Source organism: Dermacentor silvarum, chromosome 5, assembly GCF_013339745.2.
Source record: "Dermacentor silvarum isolate Dsil-2018 chromosome 5, BIME_Dsil_1.4, whole genome shotgun sequence".
NCBI classification, from domain to species: Eukaryota; Metazoa; Arthropoda; class Arachnida; order Ixodida; family Ixodidae; genus Dermacentor; species Dermacentor silvarum.
In genome coordinates this window covers 166,120,311-166,136,794 of record NC_051158.1, presented here as the reverse complement: position 1 = coordinate 166,136,794, position 16,484 = coordinate 166,120,311, and the positions used below count along the sequence as shown (strand labels likewise).

The following is a 16,484-nucleotide window of genomic DNA, read 5'->3' as shown; positions in this document are numbered from 1 at the left end:
TAGATTGGTCATACAAGAGAGGAGCACGGAGTCTTGCTTGGTGCCAGCATGATAGCTCGCAGCTGAGTGAAAAGCGATGCTATCCTATTGCCTAACCAGCCTGCACGTGGTGGTGTGGAAGGTATTCAAAATAGACAAGAGTCCAAGAATGAAAGATCGGTACAATCCAGGCTTAATTGGGGAGGCTTGACAAGTCTACTGCGAAGTTCACGCAGCTGCTGGTCGACGCCATGCCGCTTTCATGGTGCAGAGAAACAGGGTGCTTGAGGACTAAGTTTCATTTTCAAAAACCCGAGCAACCCTTTCGCCACAGGGTGGGCGCAGATTTCTCATATTTTGCTGAAAAGCAGCAGGATGTAGCGGGGTTCGGTGCAGCAGTAGCATCACTGTGTGGATACCCAGGCTAAGTGGCTTTTCCAGTGTTTTTTTTTTTGTGTGGAAACCATTAGTTTCGGCATCTGCAATTCTCAGTCAATGCTTTATCAAAATTATTTAGCTAAAAACACACTCTAACTGTCAAAAAAATTATTTCGTCAGCACAGATGGCAAGAAAGCATAACGTAATCACACAGAAACACCAGATTTCACGGAGCCATCTCTAGTCTTTCCCGCCAATGAGCGCTGCCATCTCGGTTTTGTTCGAAAGCTCAAAGTTCCTCCTTTTCGTCCCTGCACTCCTCGCCTACGATGGCCGCATAGGAAGAGCGTATGCAAAAAAAGAATCAGGGGCTGGTCTGATGATGTTTGTGTCACAAGCAGCCCTGCAAGTGGCTCGTTCTGCCAGCATGCTGAGGTGCCTTATGATTGGCTGTTGCTACGGCAACAGTGCAACGACGCTGCAGGCACCCATTTCCTTGCTGATCACACTACGATTTCAAGCAGCAGTTATTCGGCGCTTGTTTTAAGAAGTTCGAAACCGGACTCGCGTATGGAAAGCAATGCGCTACCGTTGTCTTAGCATACGCCGAGAAAGAGGAAGCGTTTGTCGCAAGGATCAGACGAGCCAGCAGTTTAGCTCTAGCAAAGCAAAGCCCCGTATCACGGACTACAAAACAATGCAGATGTCTCGCGCATGCCATTTGACTGAGCAAACCGCACAGGACCGTAGAGGGTGCGCCGGCACTTGTTCTCACGGCTCTCCGCACAGCCACAGGTAATTGCAGTCTAACCCTGTTAAGAGACTAGGTGCATCTATAACGTCCCCATTAGAGGAGAAAGTATATTTGCAGCACTTAGAAACGCGAACAACGCGGGACTGCGTCCGCGACATGAAATTCGTGTTGAACATGATGTGGGTCTCGAGCGCATATCATCGACCACGGCAAGTTTTGAAGCGCAAATGCCGCTTTCGTGCTTTGATAATGAAAGCCGTTACAGACGAACACGGAATTTGCCCATTTTTATATAAAAAAAGAAATCTAATGGAGGTGCCTCCCATTTAACTGAAACTATTTTAATACCTTCAGTTTCATCGTGTTCATCAAAAGCTGAGCTTCATTCTAAAGCCTTTATCATAGGTTCAAGAGATAGAATTTCTAACACTTGCAAAACTTTGAACGCGATTTTGTCAGTGCTGTTTTTTTTTTATGTGTGTGTGTGAGAAGCCTCTGCCTTACGGAAGCTTTGAGGATGTCTCCATGAACTAATTTAAATGAATTTGGTACCATTTTTCTATAACCTTGATAAATTTGTAATTAGGTGATATGTGAGCTAATTACAATGGGGCAATTTTATTTTGCATATCGAACTTTGAAAATTATTTTTGATCAACAAAATAACTTTGAAACCTTTGAAAATAACTACATAATTCTGAAAAAATACCTTTTCGAATAATAAATTACCATAACAACCCGTAAGAAATTACCTGCAATAAATGCAATATAGCATTTTGCCATATCTTCTTATCCAGATGAGATATTTTAAATCTGTTTGCACATTTGAAGTCTCCATTTAATGATGCACCTGCTTGCCATATTTCAGTTGATAGATAAAAAAAACCTCTTTAGAACCCTCGTCCCTTTTTAACAGAAGTCAAATAGCTGGAAGACGGCAAAGGTGGTTCTAGTCCATAAATCAGGTAATGTGCCGTGCCCCTGAGAACTACCGCCCTATTTAATCGACTAGCATTGCATGCAAACATTTAAAACAAGTAATATATTCTCATCCCATCAATTTTCTAGAAAGTGACTCCTCTATTTATCTATGTCAGCAGGATTTTAGAAGAATATTTTTATGTGATACTCAACTTCTTTGTTTCACTTATGATCTGTTTGCAACCTCAGATCAAGGATTTGATGTTGACTAGTTTTTCTTTAGATTTTGCCAAAGCTTTCAACTCCGTATGTCACATTCTACTTATCCATAAACCTAATCAGCTTAATATTCAGTCAAATGTGTCGTCTTGTATAAAGGAGTTTATTTCCAATCAAACTCAATATGTCGCAGCCAATAACTAGTCATCTACTTATTCACCAGTTGCATCCAAAGTGCCACAAGAATTCATCTTGGGGCATTTGCTTTTCTTGATTTACATTAATGATTTTCCTAACTGTGCAAACTCATCATTAATAATTCTCCTTGCAGATGACTGTGTAATTTACTGCAAGATTACTATCCCTGGTGATTCATAGAAGTGGCTAGGTGATCTCCACAATCTGTCACTCTGGTGTAACAAATGGCTCATGAAATTAAATGCTAATAAGTGTAGATCGATGCACATGTCACATACTGTCAACAATGGCAATCAGTTTAGATATATACAGTATGACACTTTGATATTATTAATTCGCACACACAAATATCTCGGCCTTTTCACATAACTAATGATCTGTCATGGGATATGCATCTTGATGTAACTAATAATGCTAATTGCACCATAAAATATCTTGCCTGTAATTTTTCCACTGTACCTTCTGCAAAAACTAACACTCTACAGAACCCTAGCTCACTTAAAACTAGTATACACATGTGCAATTTGGGATAAAAATAAAAAAAATAGCTAAACCTTGCACTTGAAGAAATTCAAAGTCCAGCAGATGGCTTCATTTGATCTATTATTGCCATTCCAGTGTAACATGCAAGAAAAAAACTGAATCTGCCAGATTTCATTACACCACAAATCTGCTTGCTTTTCTCTAATTCACAAGGTTTATCACTCGTACCACGTAGTGAAGAAAGAACAGATCAAAATACCTTTCTACATTTCATCCGATCAGACATAAAATTGGCATGCCAGCACAAGTGTCAATTGGAACCACCGTCCTACTTCCATCGATCAAATCCCAGACTCTTCATTCAAAACGTCTATCTACCACACTATCGCTGAACATTTTTTCTTTGTATAATTGTCGCAGCATTTTTTTTCCTTTGTTAAAGCTCCATTCTGTATTGCCTACAGGCCTTCAAAGTATGTATAATAAACAAAAATAAATAAAAACTGTACATAAGACACACCTGCATATAAGGTGCACCTATTTTAACTCGTGGCATGATAAAACGTGATTACGCACGTTTGTACACGCATCACAAAAGGACACACACACATATTGGGGCACTAAATTTTCTATAACAAAATTAATACAAGCTACAAATTCTAGCAGAATAAAACTTGTGCAGGAAACCAACATTTACAGCACTTTCCTCAAAGCCACTGAAGGCCTTGTTCTCCGACGCACTGTCAAGAAGTGCAGCTACTTCAGCCGGCAGCATCGTTGGGTTACAGTCGTCAGACTCTAAATAAACATTAAGACGAATTTGTAAGCACTTTAAAGCATGCAACAGGCATTCTCTGTGCGGTGTGATGTGCTTGATATGGACATACAAACAATGATCACATCATGACTGCTTGAAAACACGCACAGAGAAGTCAAATGCTGAGTGGAAGCCGAAAGTACTGAGATTATTGCTGGACTGCCGAGAATTCTTGGACGAGCAACTGATGATGATGATAACCAAGTTCTGCTTGCTAGATTGGAACAAAGGCGCCGACGCAAAGAGCGCACGCACTTACAATTCGGGGCACTTATATTGCCGAACGCCAACTCTTTGAGACATGTGCCGACTGTCTATACTATCTTAGTGCTAGTTAACAATTCTGTTCTCAACAGCAGTGGTACCTAAATAGGGTTCCACAAAAGCACTTTTAGGGGCCACGAAGCACTTGCGCCCGACTTGAATTCAAGATTACAGTGTATGGTGTATTAATGAGCAACGAATTAACGTTTTACTGTACTGCATTTGAAAACACTGAGATAAAATAGGTGGAAGCATACAAAAGGATTGTGGCAGTGCACTGATTGGTCTCTCTGAAGAGAAAGTGAAACAGCGTAACTGTCGATTTTCACTGGAAGCCTTGTTGCACAACGGCTACACTGTTGATAGTGAACTCCAGACACTGCGGTGGAGTTTCTTTGTGAGCACCATGCACGAGTTCAACTGATAACAGCAGATTCAACTTATTGCAAAAACAACTGAATTTGCTCACCAGTGTTTCGCTTCTCGTAGTGAGAGGGCTTAACTTTTCACATCCGCTTTGCGGCTGAGCTTTTAGCACACTATAACAAGAGTGCAGTTGATGAACAACTATGCGCTGGGATAAATTGGCGGTACGGAAGAGGTCTCATCGAGTCACTGCAGTCTGCAAACACTGTGCAAAAAACCTGAAGCTGCTACAAAAAAAAAACTGCTGGATGAAAACGAGTGTATGGCCAGCAGTGACCTGAAGACGCCTACAGGTCGGCTGAAGTGATCACTGGTGTGACCCTCAGGTGCCCAGTGAGTATTCCTCATTGCACGATGACAGTATTCCTGCTTAGTCATGTGATGTGGGATGTCGTGACTCAAAGCTCTCCCAGGACAGGAAATCCTGACAGTTCCCCTGCGGGTTTCACCTCCCTCAATGAATGAGCATATTGATAAAACAAAGTAGGTTAAGTGCATTCAAGCATTTTGTTTGAATTTTATTCACCTCAAACACAGGGGGTCGACTTACATTCCAGCATTGATCTATATTCATGTTTTTACACTAATACACACATTAAGGCATAACTAAGAGACTCACTGGGTGTAACATTATCGTAGAACAACCTAAGGTCTACAAGAACACCAGAACAAGAGGGCTCTGGATTAAGCTCTATCACCCAAGGTGCTTCAATGTGCTCAGTTGAGCAGTATTTTTGAATTTTGCCCCAATCACAGACATGAATCACAAACCTGCTAATTTGTCCGTAGCGGAAGTATGTCATACACACTTAAACAGGTTGTATCAAGCTAGGCAGACTTCGTCATTTACAAGGAACTCACACAAGTAAGCAAAAGCAAGAGAAGTGCCGGTCACTGCCCACCTGAGGTGTAACTTGACTGATCCACAGTCTCTGTAGTCTGCACGCTCCTCGACTCCCTCCCTGCTTTGAAGGAGCACTCGACAGACTTGTCAGCCAGAGGCAAGCTGCACTGTGTGCCAACCTCGACCTGACTGACGACCTTTGAATGGGTGGGGCAGGCCGTTTTAGCAAAAGTGATGCATTCACCAAGGCTCATTGCATTTGTGAGGTCTGCAGGAAATAATTGGAGTGATTGGAGTCCTGTTACAGCATAGAGAACAAGAGGTAAACACAATATAATAAATGCAGGGAAACTTTCCAATGCATAGCCATGGAACACAAATTAACCCTTTTGGTTCAGTATTCCAAAAGCGCTACAAGGGGGCAATCCACATTGAATACTAGAAACCACGGTAACCTTTTTCTGTAAAAGGTTTACCACAGCAGAACATATCTTAGACTCTTTTTTTTAATCTCATACATTTTAAAGCTATTGGTGGAGTCCGAGCATAGGTCGGCAGTGTGGGAGAATACTCACTCACACTCACTCACCATAATTTTTTCGAGGCTCCGCACTCACTTTCATTCACACTCACCTCCACTCACACTCACAGCACTCACTCGCACTCATGTCCACTCACACTCACAGGCACTCACTCGCACTCACCTGCACTCACACTCACTCACTCGCACTCGCACTCACACTCACTGGCACTCGCTTACACTCGCACTCACCTCCACTCACACTCACAGGCACTCACTCGCACTCATCTCCACTCACACTCACAGGCACTCACCTGCACTCACACTCATTGGTACTTACTCGCACTCACCTCCACTCACACTCATTGGTACTGTCTCGCACTCACCTCCACTCACACTCACTGGCACCCACTCGCACTCACCTCCACTCACACTCAGACACTCACTCACAATCGCACTCATCTCCACTCACACTCACAGGCACTCACACTCACTGGTACTCACTCGCACTCACCTCCACTCACACTCACTTGCACTGGCCCTCACCTGCACTCACACTCACTGGCGCTCACTTACACTCGCACTCACCTCGACTCACACTCACAGACACTCACTCACAATCGCACTCATCTCCACTCACACTCACAGGCACTCACCTGCACTCACACTCACTGGTACTCACTCGCACTCACATCCACTCAAACTCATTGGTACTCACTCCACTCAAACTCACTGGCACTGACTCGCACTCACCTGCACTCACACTCATTGGTACTCACTCCACTCACACTCACTTGCACTGGCACTCACCTGCACTCACACTCACTGGCGCTCACTTACACTCGCACTCACCTCCACTCACACTCACAGACACTCACTGACAATCGCACTCATCTCCACTCACACGCACTCACCTGCACTCACACTCACTGGTACTCACTCGCACTCACCTCCACTCACACTCATTGGTACTCACTCCACTCACACTCACTGGCACTGACTCGCACTCACCTGCACTCACACTCATTGGTACTCACTCCACTCACACTCACAGGCACTCACTCGCACTCACACTCACTTGCACTGGCACTCACCTGCACTCACACTCACTGGCGCTCACTTACACTCGCACGCACCTCCACTCACACTCACAGACACTCACTCACAATCGCACTCATCTCCACTCACTCTCACAGGCACTCACACTCACTGGTACTCACTCGCACTCACCTCCACTCACACTCATTGGTACTCACTCTACTCACACTCACTGGCACTGACTTGCACTCACCTGCACTCACACTCATTGGTACTCACTCCACTCACACTCACAGGCACTCACTCGCACTCACCTCCACTCACACTCATAGGCACTCACCTGCACTCACACTCATCTCCACTCACACTCATAGGCACTCACCTGCACTCACATTCATTGGTACTCACTCGCACTCGCCTCCACTCACACTCATTGGTATTCACTCGCACTCACCTCCACTCACACTCACTGGCACTCACCTGCACTCACACTCACTCGCACTCACCTGCACTCACAATCACTGGCACTCACTCATACTCGCACTCACGCTCACCTGCACTCACTCATACTCACTTCCACTCACATTCACTGCCACTCGCACTCACCTCCAGTCACACTCACACTCACTGACACTCACCCCTTTGAAATGAGTGTGAGTGTGAGTGAGTGCACTCATGAGTCACTGTGCCGATCTATACTGCTCAGAATTCGTGTATATTCATAACGAAGCTTCTAATTTAGCACCTGTTGCATAGGGAGTGTGCCAAGGCAGTGTTTTGGACCTAGTTTTATTTTTAATATACATAAAAGATTTACCTGCCCGATTACATCTTCCCGATTACGAGTTAACATCCGTCTATTCGCTGACTATTGTATTTCGGACCGAGAAATTAATCGCAGTCATAATCACCATATACAAAATTCTGCCTTTTCTTGATGTCAGGAGTGGCAGATGACTCTAAATACCCAAAAATCTGTAACGCTAACAGTAAGAAACAGATATCTGAGTTTACTTACATTATTAATGACACACCTCCCACTTTGTGCATTTCAGCGTAAATATTTAGGTGTCACTTTAACACACGCTCTCCGATGGGAAAGCCATGTTAACAATATATCCTTAAGTGGAAATCAATGTACATGCTCAGCACTAAAGCGACTCTTCTTTCTGAGAAGACACCTTCGTCTTGCACCCCCAGATAAAATTTGCTGGCCTACAAAATGCTCATTTGAACAGTGCTGGAGTACGCCAATAGTGTTTGGTACACAAAAAAACTCATTGCAAGAATGGAAGGGGTGCAGAGGAAGGCAATAAGATTCTGTTTTAATAAATACAAGTTAATGAATTCATTGACTGAATTATTAAAGAGAGCTGGTTTACTAACACGGCAAAATAGAGCAAAAGTAGCACGACTAAAGTTTTCGTTTCAATTTATTCATGGTAACATAAACATTCATGTCAGCCCCAACCTTTCTCTGTCCATTTCTCTGTCATTGACATTAGACGTGTGCATGCTTGCCGCCCATGCTCGCTAAGCTCCCCTTCGGTCAGATTGAGCCAAGAGAGCGGGAAATAGAGGGAGAGATTGACTGGTCCGTATACTTAGTCAACCACTTAATGCCGAAACAAACACAAAAGGGAGAACAAAGCGGTATCTATCATTGCATCTTCGCTTTTTTCTCCGTGCATGCGAGCGTGCATGTCTGTTACTCTGTGCTAACTTGGCTAGTCCCTCTTCCGCTCTGCCTGTGTTATATACTTAAGGAGCCTGTACGTGTACATTTAAGAGGGAAGCAGGAAGAAAATGAGGAGCCATTCCACCCTCTGAAGGCGGATGACCAGCGAAGGTGTAGCAAATCACACGGTATTAAATGTCTTCACTCAGTGGAAGTCACAGCAAAATTTGCCGGTCATGATTTGGATATGTCTGGTATCAGCGCTCCAGTCCATACATATTCCTTGGTGTATTAAAGAAAAAGTCGCAGTTTCGCCCTAAAGGCGAAGCTTCCATTGCGATAGCAAATTAGTAGAGAGCTATACGAAGCAAGGATAGTATTTTAATGGGTCGTATAAACTTGTAAACATTTGCCTACTAACTAGACAAGCACGGTGTCACGCGCGCACAGGTAAACAAGAACGCATTTCGCTCGATGACTGCGGAAACTCGCTGTCGGAACGCTGGAGTTAGGAGGTGCAGCTATAGCCGTGAGCGAATTGACCTTTGTGCCGCATCTCACTTCAAAGCGAACGAAACGTAAAAAACACAGCGCATACGAAGTTACTGGCTCTAGTTGAACTTTGTTCACGTCGCAAATCGCTTTGAAGAGGAGGGCCGCGCGGGCGCGAACTTTTTCCACGTCGCAGATCGCTTTCGAGATATGACACCCACGCGGCCGCCGCCGAAGCAAGATGAACCCCCCCCCCCGTGCCTGACGCGCGACAGAAGCAGCGCGCTTCCGCCCCGCCTATTCCCTCGCATGTGCGAGATTGAGCAGCAAGTGTCGGCTGACCCTCGGAAGCTTGCACTGCACACGCAGCGTACCCCCAGCACACGGCGACGATTTTAAGGTCTTTGGACTTTATACGGAACCTCACAACGATGTCCACGACCACGGCAGAAGTTCGCTTGGACTGTCCATATAATTGCTATTGCAATATAATATATCCGCTCATTTCATTATATACTGTCTCACTCATGCCTGAACCTTGGATTATTACAACCTTAGTGAGTGGTTTCTATCTTGGCGTGCACAATCTGGTAGCGCGATAAGTCATCACCGCGAGTGAGCTTGCACACACAACGTGGCTCCATTTTTCCGCAAGCAAGGTGAACCGTTATCACCGCTGCTTATCGTTCAAGCACTCACCACGTTCACACTCACTTCCACTCACAAGCACTCAGTCATGTTCACACTCACCTGCACTCACATTCACACTGACCTCTATACACCCAGAAGCACTCACCATGTTCGCACTCACAGCACTCAGTCACGTTCACACTCAGCTCCACTCACACAGCACTCAGTCACGTTCACACTCATCTCCACTCACTCACCATGTTCACACTCACTTCCACTCACACTCATTGGCTTCCATCTCCACTTACACTCACCTCCACTCACACTCACTGGCACTCACCTCCACTCACACTCACTGGCACTCACCTCCACTCACGCTCACTGGCACTCACTCACACTCACTCTCACTCACTTCCACTCACAATCACTGGCACTCACCTCCACTAACACTGGCACTCCCTCGCACTCACCTCCACTCACACTGGCACTCACTCGCACTCACCTTAACTAGACGCACTCACTGGCACTCACCTACTAACTAGACAAGACGGATGCTTCTGAAACTAGACTAGACGGATGCTAACTAGACGGATGCTTCTGAAACCTTACTAGATCTGTGTTTTACCAACTATCAGCCACGTGAGTGCGATGCAGGGGTACTGATAGCTGATTTAAGTGATCACTTGCCCTTTTTTCTTTTTTTCACGCCCTACTTGACCAGACATAGCCAAAGTACACAAAATACATCCGTCACGTGCAGAATAATATCTACGGACAAAATTGAAATTTTTAAACGCTTAGTCGCAGGTACTAACTGGAACCCTGTAATGGAAATAAAGGACCCCGTGGCTTCATATGGCCTCTTTTTACGTGTTATCAAAGACCTTTATGACATTGCATTTCCTATGGTAACAGTTAGAAAACACCAGAAATCCAGGAAGCCGTGGATAAATTCAGGCCTTTTGAGGAGAATAAAAGAGCGTGACAAGCTATTCAGTTTATTTATCAAAACAAAAAACTTGGACACCTTAGCTAAATATAAAAAAATAAGGAATAAATTAGGCTCAGATATTAAGCATGCACGTGCCGCATATTATGAAAATATGTTTGCTAACGTAGCCAATGACTCGAAAAAAGTATGGAAAAGGGTAGGTGATCTCATGCTTAAAGATGACAAATCGGTTATATCGGAGCTTATTATAGAAGATGAACCATGCTCGGGTGCACTGCTTGCCAATAAGTTCAATGAGCATTTCCTGAAAGCTGGCGCTTCGACGACCTGTGTTGACGAAAATAGCAGCTATACTTCGTACATCACTGACAATGTTGTATCCTCAGTTTTTTTGTTCCCCACAACTGAATCCGAAATATACACACTATTGCAAAAATTAAAAAATAACTGCGCATGCGGCGTAGATGAATTAAAGCCCCAGCCTATTAAAGCAGTTGCCCACTTTATAAGTCAGCCACTATCACATATATGTAACATAATTCTCAGTTCTGGTATTTTCCCTGATGATTTAAAAGTCGCCAGGGTATCGGTTATTTTTAAGGGTGGTAATAAAAATGATTTTAATAATTATAGGCCAATCTCATTATTGCCTATATTCTCTAAAGTTTTTGAGCAGGTGATAAACTTACGACTTTCTAACTATTTACTGCAGGAAAAGGTGATCACAAAGCAACAATATGGTTTCCAAAAGAACAAATCTACTGAAACGGCCTTACTAGACATTAAAGAAAAAATACTTGACAATTTTGAACATAAACTACTCACTCTAGGGGTCTTTCTCGACTTCAAGAAGGCTTTTGATTCAGTTAAGCACCATATCTTATTACTGAAACTGCCTAAATACGGAATTAGGGGAATGCCTTTAGAACTAATAAAAAGTTATTTAACTAATCGTCAGCAATATACTGGGATTAGTGACGCTAAATCCAACATGGGTAAAATCACATGTGGTGTTCCACAAGGGTCAATCCTAGGCCCTTTGCTTTTTTTGATTTATGTTAACGACATTCCTAACATACCACTTACACCCGACATAGTTCTATACGCCGATGACACCAATGTATTCTTCTCTGGTAACGGGCTCAATATTCTTGAACAACAAGCAAATCTTTGGTTGAGACATCTATCTGACTGGTTAAAAAATAATAGACTAGAACTAAACACTAAAAAAACGAAATATGTTTTATTCCGCCCACGTAATAAGGCTATCACGAGAGAAGCTAACATAACTTTTGAGGGGCAAGAAATTGAACGCGTCACAGCACATAAATTTCTCGGGGTACTTTTTCAAGAGCACTTAGACTGGCTCTTGCACACCAATTACGTCCGCTCCACCATATCAAGATCTACGGGTATTATTTGTAAATTACGACAGCTGCTTCCACAATGGTTAAAAAAACAACTATATTACACAATAGTTCACTCGCACATCCACTACTGCCTTCTTGTGTGGGGGAGTACGACTAAATCAAACACGGATAAAATTCATGTCTTGCAAAAGAAAGCTATACGACTAATCGAAGGAGTACCACACAGGTTTCATACGGCGCCTCTTTTCAAAAAACATGAAATACTAACCATTACAAACGTCATGAAAAAAAAGTTGGCGATGGTCATTTACAATCAAGTAAAATCTAATCCTACAGGTTTTTTTCAGAGATATCTTGCGAAAAACCACTGCCACAACCTACGTCATAAAATTTATAGGAAAGAAAAAACACGCACAAATTACGGAACCGAGAAACTGAGCTATCACATTCCGCATTTTTTAAACCAACACCCTTCTCTAGCTACGCTGATTGAGGAGATCGGTTCATACCGTGCTTTTAAAAGCAAGGTACATTCATATTTACTATCAATACAAACATAAACCTTGTTCACGTTTATGTTGTCAAAAGTATTTGCTGTTGTTTTTTCTCTCACCTTGTGTCATCTGGAAGTCGGTAAAATCAATTCATTCGATGTCCTATTTTTGGTTTCACTTATATCCCTTCTGGTGCCTTAAATACGAAAATTATTGTTTACGTACAAAAGCGTTACTGTACTGAACTGCTTCTTCTTCTGTCCTATGACCATTTTTTTTTTCTGAACTGTAATAGCTATTGCCAAACTGTAACTCTGTGCATTGTGTCTTTTTGGGGGTAAATTTGGGTTCTCGGGGGGCAGGCGCCCTGTCAGGCTTTTAGCCTTTTCGCCGGTCCCCTAGGCAACTGCATATGTGTGTACATATATGTACTGTTTGTTGCCTGAAATAAACTTCAACTTCAACTTCAACTTCAACCTCCACTCACACTCACCTGCACTCACACTCACTGGTACTCACTCACACTTGCACTCACTTTCACTCGCTTCCACTCAGACTCACTGGCACTCACTGGCACTGGCACTCACCTGCACTCACACTCACTGGCACTCACTCGCACTCACGCCTTTGAAATGAGTGCGAGTGAGTGTGAGTGAGTGCACTCATGAGTGAGTGCGCCGACCTACGACTCTGAGTGAAGCAAAGTGATTGAACATTTTAAGGTCATTGCCATCAGACTATTTAATGAACCCCAATCGCCCCATGTCTTGTGCCAGCTGATACCATCCTATGCTTGCAAATTTTCTATTTCATAACACTACCTAGTTGTCTGCTGCACATCAGTTCCATTGGTACCCATTCAGTAGCCACGATAGACCGTCGGTGACCTGCTCTACACATTACATTGCCTGCTAAAGTTCACTTTTAATGCAATAGCATTCTTTAAGGACTTCACCCAGTTAGCGGTAGGTCTGTATGTATGCATGTCAGTATCTGTCTGCACCTAACCTCTTTCTCGCCAACTTGGGTCACTGGGTAGTCTACAGTCAAATGGGTAGAGCATCTGCTGCTGTGCTGAGGGAAATGGGTTCAAAACCAGCCGTCGGCCCAACTTGGGTCACTGAGCATGTAATATTGGGTATGTGCTGCTCTTGAACAAACTTCTTTGAACCCAAGTTGGGTCACTGGTTACGTGCTGCTCTTCAATGACTCTTGGCGGCCTCTCCGAGTGATCTGCAATTACCCCTGTCTTGTGCTACCCGATTTCCGAGATGTACCTGCAAATGTCTCAATTTCATCATCCCACCTAACTTTCTGCCATCCTCGACCGTGCTTTTCTTTCCTTAGCCCCCATTCTGTAACTCAAACAGACCACCGGTTATCAACCCTAAGCATTTACATCGCGTGTCCAGCTTCACTTTTTTCCTCTTAATGTCAACTAGAATGTCAACTACCCCTGTTCGCTCTAATATCCACACCGTTCTCTTCCTGTCTCTTCAAGTTACACTTAACCACCTTTTTTTGTTCCATCGCTCGTTGCGCGGTCGTTAAATTGTTCTCATGTATCTTTGTTAACGTCGAAGTTTTTGCCCCATCTATTAGTACCGGCAGAATTTAATTATTGTACACTTTTCTTTTCAATGATAGCACTAATCTCCTCGTCACGATTTGATAATGCCTGCACTATGAGCACTTTCAGTGTTTGCCGTTTATTTATTAGGTTCTTTGTTCCCTTTGTGCCTTACCTGCCACTTCAATTTCTGCTTCTGTAATAAGCGTAGTGTAGTAGGAATGAAGCAACGGACAGCACCAGTGGGACTCTGTCTTGGCTGGAGGTGCAAGTGTAGATCGCTAGCTGCTGACGCCGGCTGAGACTGTCTTAGTGCCCGTCGTGCAATCCTTCTGCCTGCCGTCCAACGGTAATAAACACCCTTCCAAAGTGGTGAAGGTGCTGGGTCTGCAAACCTGAACTCCGAAGTCGGACGCTACCACCTGCATCAACAATGCCTGACGAAACCACCCAAGAAGCCGCCGCCCAATCTCCGCAGGTCTTCATAACCAGCATGCTGTGCCAGCGCGACTCTCCCTTCTTTAGTGGAACAGATGACCACGATGTGGAAGATCGGCTGGCGACATTCAAAAAGGTGAGTGGCCACAATAAGTGGACGACCCGTCGAAACTACAGAAGGTGTCGTTCTATCTAAAAGACAGTCGCAAGCCTGTGCCACAACCATGAGTCCGACTTCACTACATGGAGTGCATTCAAGAAACGCTTCGCTGACATCTTCGAATCGCCTCGCCGTGCGCCAGCTCCACGTCGAACAGCGCCTCCGCAGAGGTGCACAGTAGCAAGGCGAAAATTTTACCAGCTACACAGAAGACATCATCTACTTGTGCCAGCTGCCTGAATCTCTTCATACCCGAACAAGAGAAATTAAACACATCATGAAAGGCATTGACGACGATGCCTTTGCAAATGCTGCTGGCAAAGGACCCACGCACGGTAGCTGAGCTTACAACCTTGTGCCAGAGCTTTGACTGAGCTCTGTAAGCAATGCGTCTTAGTGCGGTGGCCGACAGCAACAGACGATTTCCTCCATCGGTGGCGACCACGAGACGCTACTGTTGCAAATCAAAGAATATGTGTGTGAGGAAAGTCGCACGGCAGATCTCGTGTTTATCGTATCTGCCCACCCCAGAAGAGCCTACGCACTATCTCGCGCCATCTCTCCGACAAGTCATTCAGGAGCAGGTCTCCGAGGTGCTCCCGTCCGCCTCTCTGCCAACACCTGTTGCCGCACCACTCACTTATGCGGCTGCCGCTGCAAAGCCTCCGCGTCGACCGCCAGCGTTGGCCCCTCAACCTCTCCGACAGCCACCGGCACCATTCCCTGGTGCACAGCAGCACATCGTCCAATGTTAATAACCCCCTTCCAGTAGTTAGTTTCATTCATTATCTTTGTTTACCTTCATATTTCTGTTTAAAGCTGCACATTTGTTTGAGAGCACCAGCCTGAATTCGTCATTTACCCCGACTGTCTAGGTTGGCCTGTTTCCTCTTAACTAATTTGGTCTTTCTCTTTTCAAACTGAGAACAATTCCTAAACCTCACTAACCTATGATTACTGCCATTTACCCTACCTAACACTTCTACATCCTGCACTATGATAGGGTCAGCACAGACTATGAATTCATTTCTTGTTTCCTCATTAGGACTTTTCCAGGTCCACTTCCTGTTAATGCGCTTCCGGAAGGAGGTATTTATCATTTGGAGGTAATTCCTTTCAGTGAACTCTACTAAAATCTCACGTCTACTATTTAGACTAGAGTTAAAAAAATTAAATCATGGGGTTTTACGTGCCAAAACCACGATCTGATTATGAGGCACGCCGTAGTGGGGGACTCCGGAAATTTGGACCACCTGGGGTTCTTTAACGTGCACCTAAATCTAAGTGCACGGGTATTTTCACATTTCGCCCCCATCGAAATGCAGCCACCAGGGCCGCATTTAGACTAGAGTTGATTCCATAGTTGCCAGTCACCTGTTCTCCCACCCAATTTGCATTAAAGTCACCCATGGCTACAGTATACCGAGTTTGCACCTTTCTCATTGCTAATTCAACACCCTCATAAAACTACTCTATTTCTCCAACATCATCATTGGAGGTTGGAGAGTAGGCTTGTGCTGCCTGTAATCTATATCTCCTAATAAGTTTTCTTACAACTGCTACCCTTTTAATAATACTGTCGCATTGTAGTTGATGGTGAACAACCACAGTGGTACCGCGCATTGGGCAAGCCTGTGTCCAGCAAAACAAGTAACACTGAACACAATGATAGTGGTGAGCACACTAATCGATCGTCAAAATCTAATTTGCGGATCAAATGCATCGGCTTTTATACATGACTCATCGAAGGTTCTGGCGCCTTCATGCCTTCGAGAAAGTACTACACAATTCGTGTTGCGCATACAGTCTGATTACACAAGGTTCGGTGACAACTGACAATGGATATTGTGGTGTGTGG

The 16,484-nt window shown here is 44.3% G+C and overlaps 2 protein-coding genes across 13 annotated transcripts in view; both read right to left on the bottom strand.

Annotated features, from left to right (window-relative positions):
- LOC119453864 (gastrula zinc finger protein XlCGF7.1-like) overlaps positions 1-16,484 on the bottom strand; it is a 310,713-nt gene that overhangs the window by 229,504 nt on the left and 64,725 nt on the right. For 9 of the 10 annotated variants that reach the window (XM_049666964.1, XM_049666960.1, XM_049666956.1 and 6 more), the window contains one exon: positions 5,343-5,552. In XM_049666964.1, coding sequence (XP_049522921.1) covers positions 5,343-5,538 — 196 coding nt within the window. In that variant the 5' untranslated portion in view covers positions 5,539-5,552. Of the gene's footprint in view, positions 1-5,342; positions 5,583-16,484 lie in introns of all 10 variants that reach the window. The other variant, XM_049666962.1, reaches the window with a different exon arrangement.
- Positions 1-16,484, bottom strand: part of LOC119454535 (gastrula zinc finger protein XlCGF7.1) — a 455,522-nt gene that overhangs the window by 432,263 nt on the left and 6,775 nt on the right. The window lies entirely within an intron of this gene.